Source organism: Calliopsis andreniformis, chromosome 12, assembly GCF_051401765.1.
Source record: "Calliopsis andreniformis isolate RMS-2024a chromosome 12, iyCalAndr_principal, whole genome shotgun sequence".
NCBI lineage: Eukaryota > Metazoa > Arthropoda > Insecta > Hymenoptera > Andrenidae > Calliopsis > Calliopsis andreniformis.
Window position 1 is genome coordinate 2,785,708 of NC_135073.1, and position 24,657 is coordinate 2,810,364.

At 35.1% G+C, this 24,657-nt stretch overlaps 1 protein-coding gene across 15 annotated transcripts in view; it reads right to left on the reverse strand.

The window, feature by feature from the left end:
- Mhc (myosin heavy chain) overlaps nt 1–24,657 on the reverse strand; it is a 47,857-nt gene that overhangs the window by 13,761 nt on the left and 9,439 nt on the right. For 4 of the 15 annotated variants that reach the window (XM_076389988.1, XM_076389983.1, XM_076389996.1 and 1 more), the window contains exons 8-15: nt 22,199–22,336; nt 21,406–21,675; nt 18,212–18,382; nt 12,567–12,746; nt 11,406–11,824; nt 9,806–9,926; nt 7,452–7,715; nt 1,585–1,794 (exon numbers count right to left, since the gene is read on the reverse strand). In XM_076389988.1, the coding sequence (XP_076246103.1) occupies nt 1,585–1,794; nt 7,452–7,715; nt 9,806–9,926; nt 11,406–11,824; nt 12,567–12,746; nt 18,212–18,382; nt 21,406–21,675; nt 22,199–22,336 (1,773 nt within the window). Of the gene's footprint in view, nt 1–1,584; nt 1,795–7,451; nt 7,716–9,805; nt 9,927–10,660; nt 10,779–11,405; nt 11,825–12,566; nt 12,747–14,477; nt 14,649–16,004; nt 16,176–18,211; nt 18,383–20,282; nt 20,454–21,405; nt 21,676–22,198; nt 22,337–23,933; nt 24,038–24,657 lie in introns of all 15 variants that reach the window. The other 11 variants (XM_076389989.1, XM_076389994.1, XM_076389991.1 and 8 more) reach the window with 8 other exon arrangements.

Genomic DNA, 24,657 nt, shown 5'->3' on the forward strand with positions numbered 1-24,657 from the left:
TTAATATAATTATTTCAAATATTAGATTCTTTATAGCTTCTTCAAAAACTGAAAAAAAGATTTGCAGAAGAGAATCGTTTCTTCTTCGAACGATAAAATTTTGGGAAATTTTAATAGTTTTACTAATTACTGCTCAAGTATCATCCACTGCAATTCAAGCTTAATTTTTGGTCACTGTTTTTTGTGATCTTTCGAAAAGAAGTTTTACCCGAAAATACTTGATGCCATTTAAAATAGTTGAAAAGAAATATCGAGCATTTTTACGCAATAATATTCCAGGATTTCCAAAGATGTTTCTGGAAAAGAATGTGGGGAATTATGATCTAAGTTATTTAAGACTTCGTAATATAAGTAAATTCCCGAATCTTTTTTCGTTCTGTTATTTTTTCGCTGGTATTTTAAGCTCTGTTACTACGATCGACCGCTATCAAGTCAGTTTTTAATCTGGCTTTATAATAGCGCTGTATGATACATAAATGGCCTTGATTGAACTTTAGATCATTAAGGAGACACATTAGTAACCCCATTCCCTTTTGTTTCGACACCCAGTTATTCGAGGTATAATTATCAGTTGTCTGAATCACTATTCGATTCTTGGAGGACGCGCGTTCATCATCGTGAGATGGATTTCGTTATCGATGAACCGTGCCAATTGAACTACTTTCTAATCAATGAATTTTGCACAAGAAAACAATGAGCTGACTATTATTCAATGAAGCATGATTTTTTTATTTCAATAATTTGAAAACCTTATAGTAGGTTTAAAGAGATTTAAGGAATTTTCTTTCGTTCCTTTGAACGAAGTTGTCTGATTAGTGATGGAGTACTTTCACTTGGAAATCATGTAACGTAGATACTTATGAATATGTATGAATTTTATTATAAATTTTTTGTGAGAATTATCTTTTTATTGATTTTTTCTTAGAAAGTTGAAAATTCATTCATAAATTGTACTAGACTGCAAAAGAAATTAACGAAATAGTAATTTTACTGTAACATTTACTGGCGTAGATAACTCTTTTAAGTTTTATTATAGCTCTTTTCTAAAATACTTTTACCTCAGGGATTTTTTCAAATAATTGTAATATTCATTCATGAATTTAAGTTTATAAATTTCAAAATTTAAATATTCTCTTTCGAACATAGTTGCTGTGTAATACACATCCTCTTCTACTTGAAATAGAAATTTTTTAAGACTGTCTATCTTTCATTTAAAACATTCTTTTTCCTTAAATGTAGTCGTTTGCCTAAGACTCTACCATTTCCACTAGAAGACTAAACAACATTTAGGCATACTAATTTTTTCTCTTAGAATTTAATATTTAATGTGATAATCCTTTCTCGTTAACCAAACAATTTAATACGAGTCTGATTTAGTTAAAATACTATTTCCGCGCTTTTCTTTCTTCTGAAACTACCTAATAATAATACACTCGTATCGCTTTCTTCTTAACTATATCAATTTCACAGTTTACTTCTTGTTTTAATTTTTTACCTAGACTTCCCGAAAAATCTAAAATCTCGCACGAAACGAAACACCGAACACTATCACAAGACCACATAGAAACTAATTGTACAACTTACCTGGAGTTGTGACTCGAGATCAGCCTTCTGGGCAGCCAATTTCAGGGACTTCTCCATGTACTCCGACAAAGAGCCCTTCTCGCCATCAAGCTGCCGTTGCAAGGCATTCCTCTCCGTGAGGAGCTTGGTGTTTTGTTCCTCGAGCTCCTTGCGCAGCTTCTCTTCCTTCTCGAAGGCCTCCTGTGCCTTTCTCGCTTTCTCTTCGAGCGCCTGTAATTGCGATTCCACATCACCGTTCATCCTTTGCCCGGTCGCCGGAGGCTGCGAGTCCTCGACCAATGCGTCACTCATCTCTAATCTCCAACAACGGCTTCACAAATCTCCGACTGGTCACACTTCCAGCGTTAAAAAAAAAAGTCGTCACGACGGTATCGCAACCGCGTCGAGCGATCAATTAAAGAATCTAAGAGCCTCTTTCGTCGAGGAGACTCTTCGTCGATATCGAACAGTGTCGTAAGCTCGTACTCTCCGTACGATCTCTCGATAACAGGTGAAACGGAACAAAATATTAAAAAAAAAGAAAAACAAGGTTGGAAAAAATCTAACGATCGTGGCACGCGTAGAGATCCTTCTATCGTACGTCGTCGTCGATTCGATTAAAAAAAAAAAGGGTGTTTTCGAAGGGATCGGCGCGAGGTCGCGGGTCCAACTGGTGGACGGTTTACCAGAGGCTCAACTTTTCTACCCAAAATCCCTCTTGGCCTCTTTGAAGAATCGGCCGTCCTGTCCCCACTCCAGCGTTATGCTCATCGTAGAAAAATATTTATAACCGATCTCAATGACGAGGGAGGAGGGAAGCTCGCGTGTGCGAGCTGCCATGAGCCATTCGTGCTGGTAGGGGTATGGGGGTGGCTGGGTGGGAACAGCGGGGAGGCAGGGGCGGGGGGGAGGGTAGGGGGGAGGGGGTGACGACGAAATTAGAAGTGGCTCCAGAAGGGTACGATAGACCGAACTTCAGTCTCCTTTTACGCTCCAGAGAGTGTAACGCCGATCGGCCTCGTTATTTCCGTGGAATCGGCTTTCTCCCGTAGTTGGGAACGCCAGTCGATCCAGAGGGGTACGGTGGAGGGAGAGGGCCGCGAGAGGGGGGATCGTTTTACCGCGCCGACGCAGACGGATTCATACCTCGGTTAATATCATTTATAGCGAACGTTACTATTTTCGATTGGACGTGATTCGAACGACTTTATTTTAGTTGGATCCCCCTCTGACGGGGAATTCGGATAATCGCACGCGATTAAGGCTGTAACCGAGCTCGAATCAGCCAGGTTTAATTAGGAACGAAGCCGTTTCTGAAACGGTGTCGAAGAACCCACAGGCCTCGGTATCGTTTGAACGATACCGTTCTCTGTATTCGGAGCTCTTCGAGAATCTTTGATCGATAGGTCCGTCTTGTATGAGCAATCCTGCAGCGGTAGATGTGGTCAGAATAAATAAATATTTGGCGAGTTGCGTGGGAAAGACAGATTATGACAGAGATATGACACGTATTTATATACTTTATGTTCTCGTATAACCACTTGGAAGCTAACCAGGTTTTGGTTTATTTTATTAGAGCTTGACTAACGAAATAGAGAAGTTGAATATTGAAACAGTGACATAATATAGTAATTATTAAGAGAATCTGCTAAGAACAATTTTGAAGATCGACTACCCCGAAATAAGAAGATCGAATAATTATTGTCTTCTTTAGAATACTCCTGTATCTAGGTACTTATCGTATCTTCGTATTAATTTTATTAAAGCTGACTCTTTAAGTAAAGTCTCCTCTGATGCTACTAATTTCAAAGTATTACTTCAACTAGTTTGAATAGTATTAATTCAATAAAATACTATTAATATTGATATATTCTGTAAAATTATTACTCTAGTGATTTGTAACTTTTAATTCAATAAGATTGCAATTCTGAAGAAAACTAAACAATAGTGCTTCTCATCAATTATTTCATATTTAATTTTCTGTTTTATTTAAAAACCATACAGCTAAAATATCGACTGATAAAAAAGATAGGTAGTTAACCTGACATTGATGCTTGTGTCTCTCAAGTTAAAACACCTTAAACTTATTAAGAGAACATCCCTGTTCATCCTAAGTATCATCAAATGTATACGAGTGAGTTCTGACGGCCGCTTTATTTGAATCCACGTCGCTTCTATTTCTGTTGATCGTTTGAAATCAAAGATACATACTTGCTCGCTGAGAAGTAGAGGCGCCTGTTGATGCAAAGCGATGCGTCAATATCATCGTTTGAAACATCGTACGCAAACTATTTAGTTGTAACATCTTCGATTGCCTATAGCGATAATCGAATGTAACCATTAATAAACTATCGACATTAAAATCGAAAATAGCTGTGGCTCAGAAACACGAGGCTTCAAAGTCCCTTCCTGTTTTCTTTTTAATAACCCCCTCTTCCTTTGGAATAAATCAAAAATCCCCTTTTCGACTAACGACGTACTAAATATTGAAACATAGTTGTAACCCAGCATTTCCAGCAGCGCATTTTCAAAAATAGTTTTCTAAAATAAAGTCCCACTAAATATATCGAAAGGGTAATCTTCTCATCTCCGTAAGTTCGAATTAGACACAATGAATAATCGTCAATGAGTAACACGGAGTTACGTGACAGAATTGAGAGCCCGAAATATTTTTTGGATCTGTTTATAAGCGCGACGAGAAACTTATAGCGTCGTTTATACGTTGCAAAGAATGCAAGGATTAAAGAATAAGAAGATCGGAATAAAATATGAAAGTTGAGGCCTAGAGTGACGAAAAGGCGGATCAAAGGAGGGTTGGATAACTATTCATGTAGGATTGAGAAAAAGCTGCGATCGACCGGGTTCGATTCTTGCGTAACCAGGACTTTTGGAATTTCGATGGTCTAGATGTTTCAAGAACGCGACATCGACGGAATATATTACTGTGGTGTCGGACACGGCCCAAATTACGGCTACGAACTCATCGATAAATTTCTATAATCGCGATTTTCCTTCGATTTTCTCACTCTGGTACTACAAATAGATCCGCACCCGTGCTGCTTATTTAGGATGTTCCAGAAATATTTGATCAAACTTTGGGAGCAGGCTCTAGTGATTACCAACATACGATAACTTTCGAATCCGTTCGACATTTTACGAGTCACATTTTTGCTTCTATTTTTATTCAGAACGTGTTTTTATGTTCCTGCAATTAGCAAACTATGATTTTCTAGAAGGACATAACTCTGCTGAGTTATGTTCAAACGAGAAATCTTTTGATATCTTTGGGTAAGCTTGACTCGAAATGCGTTTGAAAAAGGCGAGAGATTTAAATTTTTGAATTTTACTTGAAATTCAAGTTCTGGGTATCACTGTTATCCTCACTTACTAAAATCCATTTTAAAAAGATAAAATAAGTGTCAAAACAAGTATCGGAATTCCACATCTGAAATACATTTAATATTTTCATCAGGATTACATTTAAACTAACAAAACTACAATAAACTAAGAAAGTAACTTCGCTCCGTATGATTAACATCGAAGTTTCGAAATGAAAAACGTAAATGCTGCTCTAACTGTATAGAAAAAAATTATTAAAATGTACAATTAAAATTAGAAAATATTAAAAAATAGAAACCAAGATATTTATTTAGAAACTAAACATAAAAACTGTGAAACTTGAAAATAGAATCCGCCTCTTCTACTGATATGATATTTGTATTTGAAATGAGAAAGAAACTATAAAATAGACAGTGAAATTTCTAGTATCTCCCTTTTTGATCGTAAAATCCCTTTTTGATTTTAAAATTTCATTTAAAAAAAAAGTCGGATCTCGTAAGTACAGTGTACTCGTGGCAAGATATATTTTCTGAACTAGATTCTTTCCGCATAGCACTTCCATGAAGGCTATTTCAAATATTCCTCGACGTAGGTCGGATAACAGTGAATGTCTTAGTACGTGGCAAACTTCCGCGGCGCGAAAGAAGGCGAAATGAGAAAATGGCGGAGTTGAGAAAATAAACGGGCCTGCCGAAAACCGGTGCGTCTGGAGAACGAAACGATCGAGTCACGGAGAAACAAATTCTGCGGGTGAAATACAGGGTTACGGCTCGGCCCTCGTAAATTATCACGAAATCGATGCTCCTGTTCCTGGTATATTTTCCCAACCGCTGTTACCGACATTGTCCACGGGTTCTCGGAACGATGGTTTATACTCTGCCAGCAGCTAATTGCCGTTTTACGGAGGAACATTAAAAAAGTGTTGGTCGTTCCTTTGCGAAATAGGATGATGAATGCGTATAACTTTCGATTGGTACATACGATTTCATCGATTTGAAATGCAAGTGGAAGCTGTGTATTTAACCGATACGTTGACGGAGATTCAATAAGAGATTTGCAATTGATCGAGAACACTCACCCCGTTTTGTTTTCTTTCGTGGAAGCTGAAAGGGCTTACGTAATCTGTTGAATGATTTTTAAATTCTTTGAAACTTTACAGCGACTCTCAGAACATTTGAATAGTGAAACTACGTGAAATGTAAGTAGCATCGGTGAAATCGTTTAGCTTGACTACTTAAAGAAACGGATCTGGGCAAAAGTGTCTCAATGCGTGATACTAATACAAAGATATCTAGTGAGAATAATGAAAATTGAAAGCTTATGAAATTTTTAAGTGATTTTGCAATTAATAATTTTGTAAAGTATAAAAAGATATTTTGGTATTGAAAATCTATAATCCTTGAATTTCTATGAACTATTTAAGATATCCAATATGTGTCTCACATTACTGTTTAATTTTGAATGTAGATTAAGTTAAATTTTCAGAACAATACTATAATTACGCCTGCATTATTAAATGAGAACGAAATACCAATGTGTTTTTTTCATTAAATTAAATGACGGCTATAATATTAATTTTATTTAAGATATCATTTGTTTTAAACTTTTATGTAGGGCCCCTTAGACTTCACCTCGCCAGTTACGAGTTAAGACTGTTTCATGAAGTAGGGTGCATACCCTAAGAAATGCTATTACTCTTTTAAACACTTCTAAAAGGTTCAGATCTATAAGTGAAAGAGGAAGCAAATATTTACTGTTCAAATGTTCTGTGCCTCTTTGAAACATCTTTTTGTTAACCAGAGCAATTATAGTAGAATATATGAAAACAGAACATACTCATAAATATATTCCTCGAATTCATTCCCTAGAATGTTGAGAATTGAAAGTAAAAATTATAGCTGCAAATTTGAAAGGCATTTTTATCAATAAACGCTATGGTATATTGAATACCATGTAGTAAAATTAAAAAATTTGATTTGAAAATAATTTTAGAAGTAAATTTTAATTTCAAACCATCAATTGGTTTCTTCATCACCAAAAAACAATTTACGATATTTTCGTTCTTAAAATTTCATGATTTTGCAAAGGTTCTAACGCTAACATATTAAAACTACGCTAAATAATTAAATGTAAATCAAGGTTAATAAAAACTAAAATTAACCACTAACAGTGTGCAGTATTTTCTCGTTATAAGCTCATTAGTATATTTATCTAATATAATATATTAAAATGTATTATAATATTGTATAGAGCAAATGAGATTTACTTATTATAAGATCATGTAAGACCATATTAGTCTGTCTCCTGTCACGATATCTATGAGTTGACTTTAGAAGATGAGTATTTCTCACTGTCAGCTCATTAGTGAACTATGAGCATATGAAACAATACTGTACTCTTCATTTTAGTAACCTTCAATGTACGATATCGTAATAATGAAATAGTTCGAGGTACATATTCATAAGAACATTTTCTACTATAATTACTCGGTGCATCATACTATAATATGGTTTACAATAGAATAAAAGTATTTCGTTAAGAAAACTCACAGCAAGCTCGTCCTCGATACGAGTGACGTTGAGAAGAGGTTTGACTTTCTGCCAGAGTTTCCACCATGGCCAAGTACGAAGTTGGAGGTATTTCCTCAAATTTCTCTGGACAACCACCAAAGCCAGACGCTGTTCCTGGAGTTTCTTGTAATCCTTTCGGGACAAGTAACCTCTGATGTAGGCTTGCATCCAGGACACGATCTTGCTAAGACGTTCATCACGAAGCTCTTCCATCTGACCCAAGACTCCAGCACGGAAGAATACCTGTTGTTTTTCAAGGTAGGAGAAAGGGGAAAGATTCAATCAGTAAACATTTTCTGACAATCACCTTTGCAATACTTTGATTATTTTTGGCGTAAAGCTCGTTTGAGCCTTTTGTTTTGTCTTCTTTTGCCAATTCGGAATAGGGAAAAATGAACGATACTACGTTTCTTTGTAAAATTTTAAGAGTCCATACATTTTTTCTGATCAAGATTTTAGAATTATTATAATTATAATTTGATGGGACATTTTGAAAAATCAATTTTGTATGTTCGATTTTCTGTAGTTGTAAATGGAGAAAAATAATCAAAGTATAATGTTTTGTTGATAAAGAAGTATCATGCAAATTTAAAATACAGGATATTTGTATTTTCGTGGTTTCCGCGTGTTAACGCGGAAAGTGGAAGAAGAGGAACACAGCTAATTAGGATATTAAGAAGCAAAGTAAAAGTTACCTTGTATGCAGCAAAAGAGAGTAATAGCGTTGTGTAAACATTCAGTCTGTTAATGTATCAACATAGACATATATTAAAGAGATGTTCCTTATTACTAAATGATTGGATATTTTAACCCTTTGAAATATTATATATAATCAAACTAATAGGAAATATATGACAGTCTTTGAGGACAAAACAAAGGATTTTAATTTATGCAAAGTGACCTGGAAAAGGTGTATTTATATTCATTTAAATGTAATATTTCTTCTACAAATAAGGTTACAAATTCTTTTTATTACTGCTTGGATAATATTGACGAAATTTAATATTGTTTCTATTTGTTAAAATTTGATATTTTAATGGTGTAAATAGTCTCAATTGTCATTTGAAATCTGCTCTTTTCTCTCAAAAGTTTAGAATAACATTAAAAAGACTTTTCCTTCAGTTCCTTATTTTCATCAATTTTACATATAGTTAACAAAAAGATCGCTAAGACTGAATTAAATAATTCACAAATTCATAAATATGTTCAAAATTTCCACGAAAGAGGATTAACTTTATTACTCTACAAGACTTACAAAACAATTTTCAACAGAATCTATAAATAAAAAGCTTTTTTCAAATTTCAAGTTAAAAACTATCCACTGTCAATAGTAGAAAAGGTCCCTTTGCACATTACAAAAAACTCCATTTAATATAACCATAAGAATATACTGCATATTTATCCGATCATCGACTAAAAACCTCTGTCACAGTCACTGACAAATGACAGGGAAATCCTGGAATGTTTCGTACAGACCCAAAGGGTTAAATGTTATGAACGCACATAAATTAGAAACGTGTTAGGATGGAAAGGTAGACCAAAGGTGTCTGATACCTTGGTGAGACCCATACGGTATTGATCGGAGTCCAAATTGATCGCGTCCAGAATCAGCTGCGTCGCCTTTTGCGGTTCGCAAGGCTCTTTGATGGCATTGGCGCACAGAATTTTGTATCTGTGGTGTTTATGGTTGGTATGCCACAACAAACAAAGATTACCACACAAGGTTAATACTTGATCACGATTCTACTTGTTACAGTACTAAACAGGATGATAGGATTCGAGATCTATGTAGTAATTGATCTCTTTCACATTATGTCGATAAAGTGCTAAAACAGAATTTCACAGAATTGTCTCTACTCAACATATTCCACAATTTGGAATAATTGTATGAAATTCTGCTGTCTACAATGCTTAATGAAAATCAGGCTGTTGTGAATCCACCGACTCAGTCTTAGGGAGCGTTGATGTTTCCTTTAGTTAGACACGTTTACACCTGTGAAACGATTATGCACGAGGCAGCATCAATTACTGTATCTATGACTCTTGTGCTTAAGATATTCACTTGGTACGTATAGTGCCCAGATATGAAAGTTGATATTACTTTCTACAAAATTTATCCAATAATGGTATTTCACCCTAGATCTTCTAATATTCGGAGACTCTATATTTTCTTCAATTTTCTCCTAGACGAGATCTCGAGAGTGTGGTAAGCTCTAGTAATCAGCAAAGTCATAATACAATAATCGACAAAATCCGCACGAAGCTTGCTGCGAATATAGAGAAGAGGGCCCCCGTGAGCAACGAGGGGGCCAGGATCGCGAGAGGAAACGTGCCTTGGTGTGTCCAAGACGGTATTGTTCGGGATCAAGGCCAGATCCCTCCAAGATCGCCTCTGCGGCCTTCTTCGGATCGTTGGCCACCTTATCGACTGCTGCTGGTGCCAGAATCTTGTACCTACGTGGTAGGGGGTCACGGGGCAAAACAGGTGATGGAACTCAATTAGTACAGAGGGTCAACACAACATTTTACGTGGAACATGTTCGTGCAAGATGGCACGTTAAAAATGATAATTGAAACGGTCGAATCCTCTCTGCATCGGTCTCTGCTTTCTTCAACGTGTACTCCTAACCTTTCATTAACTTTGAAGGGGTCACACAAGGGTGCATTCATGTTTGTGGTTAACGCTCGGAGTGTCTATCTATGGGGGTCAATTCGGGGACTATACTAATTGATAATTTTCAGATTCTGAGATACAGGAGTATATAATATCTAGAGTTTGGTGGTAAGGGGCAAATAACAGAGATAACGGGGCACTTCTACGATTCTATTTAAAATGTCAGGAGCACTCCTGGAAGCACTCGACGAACATTCGATAATTTTAGTTTTGGGAAACAAACGTGAAGTTAAAAATAAAAATGATCAAATTAAATTATGAATCTTAAAAGTAAAATGTTAAACGAAAATGTGAATTAACGAAATTTAGGTGATTGTGTAACTCAAAATAGAAATAGGCTTGAGTGAAATTATAATAATAAAATTATCGAAGTTCTAGAGAGATTTCAGGACGGTATTTCGATCGCTATGGGGGGTTCAAAACTTTCAGACAATGAGAATATTCTACGAGGGATAAACAGAGAGACGAAATACGTGAAAACGGTGCAAAATTCTATCGGGGGTTTGTAACTAGCCTTAGTGTGACCAATCCTGTACATGTCCGGATCAAGTCCGATTTCTTCGAAACATCTTGCCGCGGACTTTTTCGGATCCGACTCAGCTGCCATCGCAGCAGGAGCTAAGATCATGTAACTGTACGACCACAATACAAAAAGATGTTTTATAACGTGTCGTTTGCATTTTCTTTCTACTATTTAACCTACTCTTTCTACTTCGCGTTTCATTTCATTTTTATTTCAGTAGCTCATATTTAAACTTGGATCAACCTTGGAAGTTAAGCGAAATATTGATCGTAATCAGGGACAAAATCGAAAAATTATATTATGCAGAGCGATGAGAAATAAATTTTCTTAAAAGATAACACATTACCTGACGAAAAATATAAATTACAAAAAAAAAATAACTACAATCGATCTGTACAAATAATAATGAAACTTATTTTAAAATGTTACTGAAAATCTTGAATAATACCATGAAATTTAATTCATGCTATAATCTACTATATTGAATTTATAATATCAATTGAAATTCTCTAAGCTTTAAAATTAAAACATTGAAATCTTTCAAAATTTCCAAAATATTGTTACGTTGGATTCAGTAAGCCTTTTCCAATTTTTCTTGCAAATATTTTTCACATTTTTTAACAAAAATCAGAATATTTTCACCCCGTATAATGACAAATACTTAATCGAATAATGAACTTTTATCTAAAATATTTATAGAACAGAGTATAAATAGAATTAAAAATAGAATTCTTACCGCAATTTGAAGTCAGGATACACCATTCTGTTGGGGAAGCCCTTACGACAAATACGGATGCCTTCAAGTACACCGTTACAAGTTAGCTGGTGCATGACAAGGTGAGAGTCGATGACACCCGCTTGCTTCATCTCGTTGGGGATGATACAACGGACGAAGTGAGGCTGAGTAGCTCTCAGTGTGGTCATCAAGTTGTTCAATTGTTCCCTGTAGGACGAAGACACCGTGGAGAAACCACCTCCCTTCTTACCACGTCCACCCTTGCCACCACCGCCACCGCCAGCATCACCGGATTGTCCAGGATGGTCAGCAAAGATCTCAACCAATAGTTTGTTGCTTGATTTCTTGAACTGGTCTACTACAGTGTCGTTCAACGGGTCCTTGTTCTTTTCCAGCCAACCCGTGATATTGTATGGTACCTGTTCGTTCAATAATCGTTTAGAATTTTTCAATTGATACTTTTACGATAGTGTGTAATCAATTAAACTTTGGGAGCAAATTAAAGCTTTTCGGAAATAAAACCTACTTAATCTAAATTTAAAGTGGAGAAGCTCTTCGATAAGTTTGTAGAAAGCATTGTAGGACATTTAATAGAAACTTTACTCATATGGTCAGTTTTTAAAATTTGCATTTCCTTAAATCACATATTAGTAGTATTACAACTGCCTAGATGAAATATTTTCTTTAAAATTGGTTAAAATTGAATGATTCTGTTTCACGATTTTAGTTTTGAGAAATTCACTTCGAATAGTGGCTTTTTTGAATCATGAAATTATATTTCTTTCAATTGCTTCTATTTAAAACTTGAAATTTCTTTACTTTTCTAAACATTTTTCTTAGCTTTTGTATTAAAATCGCTTCTTACGCTTGATCAGACATCATTAAAAAAAATGTTTAGTAGAAACTGAATGTCTCAGAAAAATTATTTAGTTTTCTCTATCTATAGAATCTAAAACATACCTAAATAAATTTATCTCTAAAACAACCAATCTGCAGTATGTTAAATTTGTACCCATAGATTTGAAGCATCTTATACTCTACATATAATTTTACAAATTTGAATGTCAATTTAAAATCTGAATATTACGTATAAAATAGTCGTTCAGTTTCAAATATCATATAATTTAAATAATGAAAATAAAATAGAAAAGTGCAACGTACATTTCCGGCATAATGGCCAATGGCGAAGTGGGCTGCTTGCTGGCCTGGTTTCGGTGGTTTCGGTTTCAGATAGTTAGGACTCTTGCCAAGATGGTTGTTGTTCAACTTCTCCTCGAAGGTCTTGTCCGTGGCTTTCGGGAACATAGATTCTTCTTCAAGGATGGACAGAATACCCATAGGCTGTATTGGTAAACAAAGGGTTGCATTAACTCTTGCACAGATATTGAAAGAGTTTCTTTCTAAGAGTAGCATTTCCTTTCAAGAATACGGGACTTTTAACTAAAACTTAATATTCAAACATCGGAAAGAACATTGACCTAAAATGTGTACAAATTAAGCGTGATACTTTAATCAAATTTCAAAGCACGAATGAACTTACCTTTAGTGTTCAAATTACTTACAGAAAGTGAATGACTGAAATTTATTATCTTACATTCCGGATAATAGATGAAATTTAAGGAAACGCGAAATTAAGAGAAATAACCAACGCTACTCTTAGCATTTCATTTAACGTAATCTTGAGTTATTTTGTACAAAAATTAAAAATTTTGGTGTTTCTTCGATTCAGAAGTCAGTCACAAAAATTCACTTAAAAATTGAATTTTTGAATCTTTCAAATCAAATCGAAGCTTTTGGAGTTAGAATGGGAACTTCTGAAAGATCTCTCAGCCTTGGTATTGTCTCTTCTACTTTACTAGCTTAACATTTCTCCGAACAACAATACATACTTTACAAACCCAAAGTTTGATTTGCCTGTTTGATCTTTCAAACATTCCTTATCGGCGATTAATTTTATTTGCGAATAAAACACACAATTACAAACATATATGCAGATATTGCACAAAAAGTAAAGCATGCTTGCAAGCGCGACGTAACTGGTTATTATCTTGGTGCTATCTTAGATCGATTCGTCGATCACTTCTGAGCCTTTACCTTCCTTACCTGGTTGATTCTTCAAATCCATAACAAAACCGAGAATGCAGGTTACCTCCAAAGATCCAATTTGATGATCAATAATACTGATATAATTGTCTCGTTAATCCAAAACTGCTCCAGTTCATTGCGCCATTTCGATAATGCACGAATAAGCAGAAGGAAAGGATTGCAAGAGAAAGAGGAGCTTCAGGATGCAATATGTTATCCTCTTTAAAATTGAAGAATAACAATTTTCGTAACTCCAGTGATATTTTATATTCATTCTACAGGATGAAAACAAAAAAGTATTCATAACTTTTATGGTAAATAGCAAATTAATATTTACAAAGTTATAAACAATGTCTTGTTTCTTTATAAATGAGTTCCTTATTCGCTTCAAGAGCTATGGTACCGAATGAAAAAATGGATTACTTTATCGTTTCTTCTTTTTCTGTTTACCACAGGGTTCGAGTTCAAATAAGACAATTCTGTGTTATGACACATATGTAGAGCTGAAAGACAGGTACTCCATCGTTTCCATATAGTGCACAATACCTCTTAAAGCAAGGAAGTCACTTCTTTGAATGAAAGTAATAAATGGTTTATAACTTTGAAAATATTATTTTTTCGATCCATGTTTATGAGAACTTTTGGCGAGTACTATCTAATCCAAAAGTTATGAATCCTTTCTTTCCATCCTGCACATGATATAAAATCTATTCGTCATCAAGCCTTGGTTCAGACACATCCCCAAGAAGTAATGCAAAGTTTGAATAAGAATGAAAGAAGATTGAAGATGAAAGGAGATTAGTCGAACAGGAGCGATAAGTAGTAAGTCACATTCTCATGCCAACGATTCGTTTTCTCTAGCTGCGAAACATCGTCCATTATTGCGGTTCTCTGCCATCGCCCTCCCTTTTGCAGCAATTTTATCCAATTTCAGAAGCCGTCGACTCTTTCATTCCTGGTCGTTCATGCTGCACGGCTGAACAATACCTTCTCGATCAGATCGATCGTCGTTTGTAGATCCATGCCGAAGTCAATGAACGTCCACTCGATTCCTTCGCGTTTATACTCCTCTTGTTCGAGGATGAACATGTGGTGGTTGAAGAATTGTTGGAGCTTTTCGTTGGTGAAGTTGATGCAGAGTTGTTCAAAGCTGTTGAACTGCTCGTGACCAAGGGGTAGGGAAAAGCAACGGAACAGAAAAACAGAGGCGAAAGACAGCCGTCATTAATGCTGCTTTTATAATAGTCATGAATTGTGGCAGAGCTTCCCCGTTTTCTCTTTTTCTTTGTGAAATAGGGGCACACAAGGGATGGTAAGTGGAACACGTGTTAAGTGTCCTTGGGTATTTTTGTTTCCGTGATCTACTTCCAATCTGAATGATTAGTGAAGAAGTACTTAATTTACTGATAATTATCAGTAAATTAAACAGTTTAATTAAACTGTGGATGTTTATGCCAATTCTTATTTTTATACGCAAATTTAGAAAAATGGAACCTAATTAAAGACCTGTACCACCCTTCAATTATTATAACGTGTTCATTCTTCGATAATTTCTCTATGCCTTCTTATTATATAGATATATAGATTTTATATTCTGTACCAAATTTTCTATAAATAGGATAAAGATCCACAATCTACTAATACTTAATTATTGTTAACAAATGTATTTGTTTCTGGTTTTGAAATCTGAATTTCTTCTGTGATTCGGATTCGAAGCAGACCAAGAAAGACAACAGGTAACAGAAGCTCACAAATTGAAAGTAATGAGTAATGGTAAAGAAATGGGTAAAAGTTCATCGAATTAACGTGCTATAGATATTTCGACAAACTTTAAATTTTGATTACATACTAAACAATTTTTAAAGTCCAATTTACATAAATAATAATAAAAAAATTTCCTCAAAATTGTGAAAGGTAAACTTGCTCTTAAACATTAAGCAACAAGTTCATCTTGCACGTTTATCTTCCAATTCCATCTGGTCACTAACAAAAATTCTTCCTTTCACTATTACATCTGTCAGGAAATTTGCATGTCTTAATGAATAAGAGATTATTATGATCCATGAATCAAGTTCGTCGCTATAGGCGATTTGAGTGATTCAGTCGAGAGGACAATCCAACAACAGGCACGATATTATTGCCGTTTCAGGGATGGAGAGAGAGACAAAGATAGAAGGTAAAGCAAGGTGAAGACAGACAACAAGTGACAAGGTACACGTATCAAGTACCTTTGGTGTCTAAGGATAGCAATAACAGCAATAAAACAACTGTGGTTCTACGAGAACAGTGGAATAAGCGTCCAGTCGTCGATAAGCGTACAAAAAAATGGACCAACGATCTATCATCACACCACTGACGACCAGTTGAGGAGGAGGTTCTGATTCCTTTTCTCAGTTGGAAACTCTTTGCAAACGTCTGTAGTTATTTCCATCGGTCAGCCTTTGTTGTCTCCATGATCGGTCATTGCCTTTTTGGTTTTTGTTTTTGGTGTCTCTGAGAAAATAATGGTTATACCTTCTCAATCAATTCGATACAAGCAGCCAAATCCATTCCAAAGTCAATGAACTCCCAATCGATGCCTTCCTTCTTGTACTCCTCTTGTTCGAGTACGAACATGTGATGGTTGAAGAATTGCTGCAGTTTCTCGTTGGTGAAGTTGATGCAGAGCTGTTCAAAGCCGTTGTACTGTTGCATTCACAGCAACGCGCGCGCAGAGGGCAGTGCGTGACACAGCATGGCGAATGAGATAGGACGAAGAGAGACACAAGGGGACAAAACAGAGAAATAGAAATAAGGGTAGAAAAAAACGATCAATAGAATGAGATCTGTCGATCGTTTGATAGATTTCGGTGACCTACTTGTGTTGTTTTTTTTTGTAACCCTCGTAGACTTTAGATAGTCGAAGATTTCGATTCTAGGGAATAAGTTTGTGTTGATTCAAATAATTTCATTGAAGTTGACCACTTTTGAGGATTTTAGTAAAAGTTTCCTTATTTTACTTTTACTATTATTTCAGTGACAAAAAATACTAGAATGAAGTTTTTAAAATTGTATTCAATTTTTGTTAAGAATAATGAAGCTGAGGAAAAAGTAATGCAGAAAATCTTTTACAAAACTATAATCTACTTTTCTACTTCTCAATTTTACTGTATTTTTACATAATAATCTGGTACCAGCAAAATATATATTGATAAAATATCTAGTGACCATGTGCATTCATTTTTCTACTGTAGCATACATTTATGTTTACTGATAATTAATGAATCTTCTAATTTGAAAAAAAATTTGGAAGTTCAACTTCTGTTAATGTTAATGTTAATCATTAACATATTAACTGAAATTGTTGAATTATAACGTTAATATATATGGGAATAAACTAGTTTTATACTCGAAAACTTCGACTAACAATGAATTAAGTTCTTAAGTGTCGTGCGTATGTTATAAAAAGTTTGAATAATTGTTGAATGCTTAACAATTGTCGAATTTAATGCATTAATTATGCATAAGTTACAGAATCTTCGTAATTGATTAAAGACCTAAATATCAGAACCTCTTTGAAACGAGTGCGAATGTAGTGTTGATAGTGTGACATACATAAAAGTGAACGACTAAAAATTGTGAAAATTAGCTCTTGCAAATCCTCTTCGTTATTTAAAAATAAAATATAAGATATACCTAATCGAATTCTGGATCACAAAAAATGGGAAAAATTTGAAAATAAGAAAATATCTAAAATATTGACATTTCGGAAATCTTAACATATTCACGATCGATAATGTAGTTCTACGTCCTTTCAAATTCTTTAGCTGAATACCGATGACGTAGTTCTACGTCATTAATATTACGTCACCGTTATTAAGCTAAAAAATAAGGACTAAGTTACCGATCACGAATGTGTTAAGACACTGACAAAATGCCACCGTAAAAATGATTAAAAAAAAACAATTGAAACAATAACATAACCTAATTTTTTTCTAAATAATAAATTCGATCCTAACTCAAGATATATTTCGAATGCAAATTTTTGATCTTCTATAGTTTTTCTTGAATTAAAAACATTATTTGCCAAATAGATCCTTTTTCTTTTCATGTCTGTCTTCAATGAAAGTGAACAACGAATAGACAAATAAGGGAAAATATTTGACAAAATTGATGACAGATTCAAGAAAAATAGGTGAGAAGAAGAATGTTACAGGAGGTGGACAAAACAAAATGATAAGAAATGGTTTGATTTGTCTAAGCAAGACAAAAAAAGAGTGCTTCTCACTGAAACGTGAAACCACACCGTTCAGCAAAAACGACAATACATAAAATGACAAATACCATGAAGAAAAAGTCACCATACTGTCAGCGCAAAAGTGTTCTGTCATATTATCTAAAGCATTATCAGTCTGACCAATTATACTCAATTTTATTGTTTGTAAATGTTATCAACTGCATATAATTGGTTAGATCAGCGATGTATTCATAACAATACGACATGATACTTTTGAGCTAATTGTACAGTAACCAAATTCAGTAAAACAGTGGACGATCACTATTGCTGTTGCCGTATAATAAGCGTTAAGTGGTGGCGTGTGTTAAGGATCCATGTGTGGTCCTTCTCACTGATCCTTGTGCTACACTCTGTGTTTATTCCTTTTTTGGATTTTATTTTCTTTAAGGCTGGATCTGTCAATCGATCCGTTACCACGACAGATTCCGTTCGCCTTTCTTTATACCTTCTCAATCAGTTCGATACACGCGAGGAGATCCATGCCAAAGTCAATGAACTCCCACTGAATGCCCTCCTTTGTGTATTCTTCTTGTTCAAGAACGAACATGTGGTGATTGAAGAATTGCTGAAGCTTCTCATTGGTGAAGTTGATGCAGAGCTGCTCGAAGCTGTTAAACTGTTCGAGCAACGGTCAGGCATGCTTGTTCGTCAGTGGTCAAACTGTGTAATCTTTCAATTCTACGGGTCCATTTTGGTTCAACGTTTTCATAGACCTTGTCCTCGATACATCGAGGACTACTTGGTAGACTACTATACAATCTATTCAAGTTTAGGGCAACCTTTAGGTCTACAGTACCCACTAGTATTTGGAAATAGTGGTCAACGTTCTAACAGGTCAATAGACAATTTCTCTCTTATTTTATAGCCGAATTTTGGAATGTTATGAATGACATAAGTATAATTTCTTTAAAAAATCTTATTTGAAACTTTTAATTGTCGATCGGCCTGACGTAACGTAATACAAAGTACTACACACACGTCAACGTAGGGACTCTCCCTGAGCCTGATAAATGATTTGCAATGTGTCTTTGTAGTGTATGCAAACCTTACGACACTTCTACAATGTCGTTATTCGGGATATAGTGTTGGACAATGTTCAAATATTTGCAGTCTTAGTTAACAAAAATTTTAGAATAACGCGTTTTTCAATAGCAAGCTTTTTCAATTTTCTAAACTCCTAAACCTAAATTCTTCCATAAAACAAATCGAACAGAAATTCACTATTACTATTATAAAATTTATTTGTTCTTAGTTAATAGTAGAGATTATTTGATTCAAATTTTTGTAAATATTTGAACATGAGTATGAAGAATCTCCAAAACACAACTATATAGAATGGAATAGTAACTTTTCCATAATATTGAGTATTCTGGAAAATCTTTCGTCCAATACATTCCAAAACACTATGATACATATCTAACATATTAGTCTACTTTCAGCAACTACTACTCAACAAACAACATTTAAGACTTGTACCTGGAGTACCGTCCTGTTCCTCAATGGACAGTTAAAAGTGCATCAAAGTTTCAACTGGTTAATTAACTACCAACAATCTTAATCTATTCAATGTGAAGTCCACTGTTTTTATACGCTTCAGAACAACGATGGCTGTAGGGAGCATGATGAACGAGAGGAGAAATGCCTTCCAACGATGATTTTATTATTGCTCAGAAGTGTTTCTTCTTAAGAATCCTTTATAACACTTGTTTTCAAAACCCCACTACGTTATTAAATATTCCTTATCTTAAACAGACTAGGATACATATCATGCTTTGATATAAGAATTTCTTCTAAAATCCAAGATCTTTTTGCAACACGATAATTCATGCACTCTAGAAAACATTTGGGATTTAAATTAGAAACTTCGATTCCTTCACGCTAAGGAAGGAGATGAAACACTATTCAACACAAAGATACAGACCTCTCGTGGAGATCTATCTTCATACAAGACTAGGGGGTAAACATCTATTAACCCTCAGAAGGCGGACTCGTGTTCTGACGGTTCGTACCAGTTCATTTTGATCCGGCGTTCGCCGGCCAAGGGTTAAACACAGGAAAATGATTAAAAAAGTATGTATAATTTTAAGGAATGTTTCAGAACGTTATTTATAAATATTCACAAAATATTTAGGAGATCACATAAAAGAAGGGATAATTATGACCGTAGAGATTTGGGGAAACTATTCAAAACATTTTTCATTGACCAAGTCACCACTTCAAGAAAACTGTACGTAACAAAACACCTAGTTAAATCGTGGTACAGACACGATTTAAAAAATGCACATGAAAAATATAGAGGATGAATTTAAACGCTACCAAACATAGTGACAACCATATATGCTAGACACTCGGGAATGAATATCTCCTAATGAGATCAAACAACAATTAAGGGACAATTTTCTTGCAAATCTCATACAGAGATTACACAAATGAGTGAGAAGAGAACATGGGAAAAACGTTTCTAACAGATGAGTTAGAAAAATCAGAATTCGGGAGGTTTCTGAACACGGGGCTACCTTTTCGATCAACTCGATACAAGCGGCCAAGTCCATTCCAAAATCAATGAACTGCCAGACGATACCCTCTTTCTTATATTCCTCTTGCTCGAGGACGAACATGTGATGGTTGAAGAATTGTTGTAATTTCTCATTGGTGAAGTTGATGCAGAGTTGTTCAAAACCGTTGTACTAGAGAACGAATTAAATCAACAGATTTTCGAGTGGAAGGTTTACTCTTTGGACAAACTAAAGGACAAACGATAAGTGGAGGAGCTTCTGAAGTATTTTAGAGAAGCTTTTCTCACCCTTTACGAATGAAGTCCACATCTGACAAGTGTTGAAAATTGGATTTGTGTGATTCATTATGAGAAATTGGTAGATTAATTTTGATCTGTCGTTTTGTGTTTTCAACGTTAACAATGGGCTCTTTTTCATAATGTATAAGTTTTATGATTTGTTACTCGTAATTTAGTGATGATAGCTAATAGATTGTATAACTGTTTTTATCTATTTTAAAATTAAACAAATTTAATAACTGCCCATTGTCAATGCAACTAAGTATTCCTAAAAGTATCTGTGAATCTTATTTTCTAAGCTCTTTGTAGATCGCGTTGGTGATTATGAAATACAGGTACATAATTTATCTTTATTGCAATGCGACGAAACGTAAAAAAGTATTCTATTAATTTGAAAAATATTAAATGAATAAATTTGTACGTTAACCTAAATTACTGCTTAAAATACTACTAAAAGTTTGTATGCAGATATAAATAAATATTAATATTAACAGTAAATATCTCTTTGAAGGAAATGTTTAACATTTTGACCACTCTTATTTTTATGCGTATTTAAAGCAATAATTTGAAAAATAGAATGTTTGATCACTTCATTTGAAATATAGGATAACCCAAAAAATTCTATCGCATTTGATGATGCCAAAATAAATTCTATTTATAATTCTTGAGTTTCATAGATTTAGCTTTCTTCAACTATTAATAAAAATTATATCACAGACGATAACTAATTAAAAGAGCCAGTAAAATGTATCTAAAAAATACAAGTATTTACAAAATCACCAACAACTGTGTACTGAAATCAGTGTAACATGTATTCTATTTGTACAGTGTTTGCGGAAACTTACGTCGAAAATCTCAAAACCGGCAATATCCAGTACACCAATGAAGTGCTGTCTCTTCTGTTTGGTATCCAGTGTTTCGTTACATTTTTTGACCAGCCATTTGAACAGCCTGTCGAACATGGCCTTCGACATGGCACCCACGGAATACGCTACTTGGTCTTTGTTACGACCTTGTGTCACGAACTCGTTACCGACTTTGATCCTTGGCTTCAGCAAGTTCTTGTAAAGATCGGCACAGTCACAGCCAAGCAGTTTGGCGACACGTTCACCTTCCTACAACCCAAACAATAATTTTAGTTAATCGTGGAACAGTATTAACATATTTTCTATCAGTTTTTATCGATTTCATTATTTTTATATTTAACTAGAAGAATACAGACTACAATATTTATACTATTTTAATGTTGAACATTTGATCAAGAAAATATTCTTCAATAATTTTCATAAGTTAATGAGCTAGCAGTTTGTAAATTTTACATACATATTATTAAACGTCCTAAATTTTGATTCATTTAAACATTTTTTTTTATTACTATATATACATTAAATAAATTGTACACATGAAACAAATATTCTGAGAACTTTGTTAATACAAAAAAAAAAAAACAAGTAGGAAGAAAGATTTTACTTAATGATATATTTTCGAGTATTCAAATACGCAATAATGAAAGTGGTGCAGCACACTAGGAGGTAATCGTGTGCAAAAATTTGTAGATACGATATATAGCTTTCAATTTATGAATTAAAAAAATATGGAAATGTTGATGAAGAGAATATGTGAAAAAGGAACAAGTACCTCTGTGCCATCAGCTTCAGCCTGTTCTTCACGACCCCTTTGTTTGAATTTCATGCCACCCATATGCATGACAGCGGCAGTGATCTTGTAGATATCGTTCTTCTCCTCTTGAGTGAAGCCCAGCACATCGAAGGCTTGCTGTTTGATAAAGGAAAGATTATCACTTACTATTCTCTAGGCTCTCGTATCAGAAGTGATAGGCGCAATGGAACAAGAAAAGCTCTTTTTATCAAATTCAATTTAGTTTTTTCTTTATTTTGAATTTACGTATTTTGTGACAGACTAATTAAACATATGTAAGAAAGAATAAAGCGTTCTAAAACTAGAGAGTTTTAAACAAAGTACTTCTGATACAAAAACAGTTTCTTTCTTCGGAAAAGATGCTGAGTTATTGTTAGTGGAAGCACATAAGGACGACAGAAATAGCGGTAGAAAATAAGCTTGATAATGAATTCTGTCATAGCTTTCGTAGAGAGACTATCGAAAGGGGAAGGTGGAAAAAATGGAAAATTTCGATAGAATGATAATTCTAAACAAAAAACAATACTGTATCGATAGCCTCTCTGTGGCATTTCGAAGCTCGATGTAAGCAACGCTTCTGATGCAAAGCCAATGGACATTTTGCCGAAATTGCATCGTAAATGAAGCTCAAAGAAAGCTCAAAAGCGGAAGCAATGCTCGTATTATGTAGCTGCTTCGTTCTACCTAAATTTGTTCTCGTTAGATAAGATCAAAAATCAGACAGTTTTGAAAAAGTTGGCAGTAAAAGAAGAGAGAGAAAAACTCAAAGAGGACGACGAAGGAGGATCGATGCTCCTTTCAGTTTCGCTTGCTTGGCTTGCGCATTGCCTCCTTCGTTGATTGTAAAAACAGGAAAATTTCCATTTCCTTTAGAGAGGGCTCCTGAAGAGAATTCTTCGGGTTCCAGCACTACCACCCACTTCGATCCGGCTTGTTTTCAAAGTTGGAGCCGGAAACGAACTGCTCCTCTACGACTCGAGACTGATGTTTGGTTAACCATCGAGAATATCCATCTCGAGGTTGTTTCTCGTGTTTGAAGAGATCAAAAAAGTAAAAGGGAACGGGGGGACTTGTCAAAATCTACCAGGACTTTTTAAAGTGTGAAAGGATCTATTGATTTTGATATCTCATCCATATCTACGTCCAGGTTAAAAACTGGATTCACGTTGACAGCTACAGAAAGTGTAAAACGAAAGATCGTGTAGGGTTCAACCTTTATGTACATAGAGTCTCAAGGGAGAATAGTAACGAAATTTGAAATTCTAGTTTAAGCGAAAGATTAATTCTAATAAAAATTCTATTCAAATTCCTCGATTATTTTATCAAGAAATCTTGTAGTATTTCAGCTCTATGCATGCAACTGAAAAACTAATAGGTATAACACATTATAAAAATTGCAAAATATACATATATATTATGAAATATCTTGATCTTAATCAACATAGAAAGATAGATATGTCTAGCGGTCTAATGCTTCTAATAAAAGAAGTATTAATGTCTCCGGAGAGATTACTCGAAGTGAATAAAGTTCGTTACTATTTTGTTTCAACTACAGGATGGAAGTTTGTTAAAGTGTCTCCTCTGATTTGGATCACTTTAGGGGAATACAGGGGATAAAACAGTCGTTTACTCCGATAGAGAAGTACAAGAGGAAGAGTGGAATATCTACAAAAAGAGTAACATGGGAGCAAGGGTCTACTTTTCAGGGACTTACGTCCGTCAGCATACATTCTTCTCCGTCGTCGACGTTGGGGATCGTGATTTTTCCTTGAGACACGTTGACATAGTCGTATATGTTGTTGGACAAGAAACACATGTCTGTGAACCATTTCGAAGAAAACAGTTTAATGATTCGATTCTAAGATGAAATCGCTCGCTGTAAATCCTAACGTCTCTGCAATATTTCTCAAGCATCCCACTGATTGCTTGTTTCCCTCGAGTAAATGTCCTTCGACGATTACCCATTCTCCTGGATAAACCTTCATCCCTCTTCGAAAATGATACCGTTCAAATCTGAACGACGCAAATCATTCAATAAAAATCATTATGACGAAGGATTTTCTTCCCTTTAGGATATTTCAATAACAACGTTGTCAGCGATCACTAAATGGTCGATTGTTGTTTCCAGCTGTAGCAGTTGCGCGACAAAGTGCTGGCGCAGTGAACAGGGAAAAGGTAAGTCAGTGCTGATCGGGGAGCGGGTACCCTGGGGGCTCGATATTTCTTTTTCTCAAGTCAAACCATGCCGAGGCAAACGTATCTTTGACCTCCCCCAATCTCCCCGCACCCCGATTGCGGCGGCAGCAAGCTCTCGCAGGCGGGGCGCGAGGGGGTGACGCGAACCTCGGCCCAACTTCTCCAATACCTTCCTTTCTGCGAAGGAAATTCACGTATCTATGATCACTGTATCATAATTTGGAATAATGCTTTCAAAATCT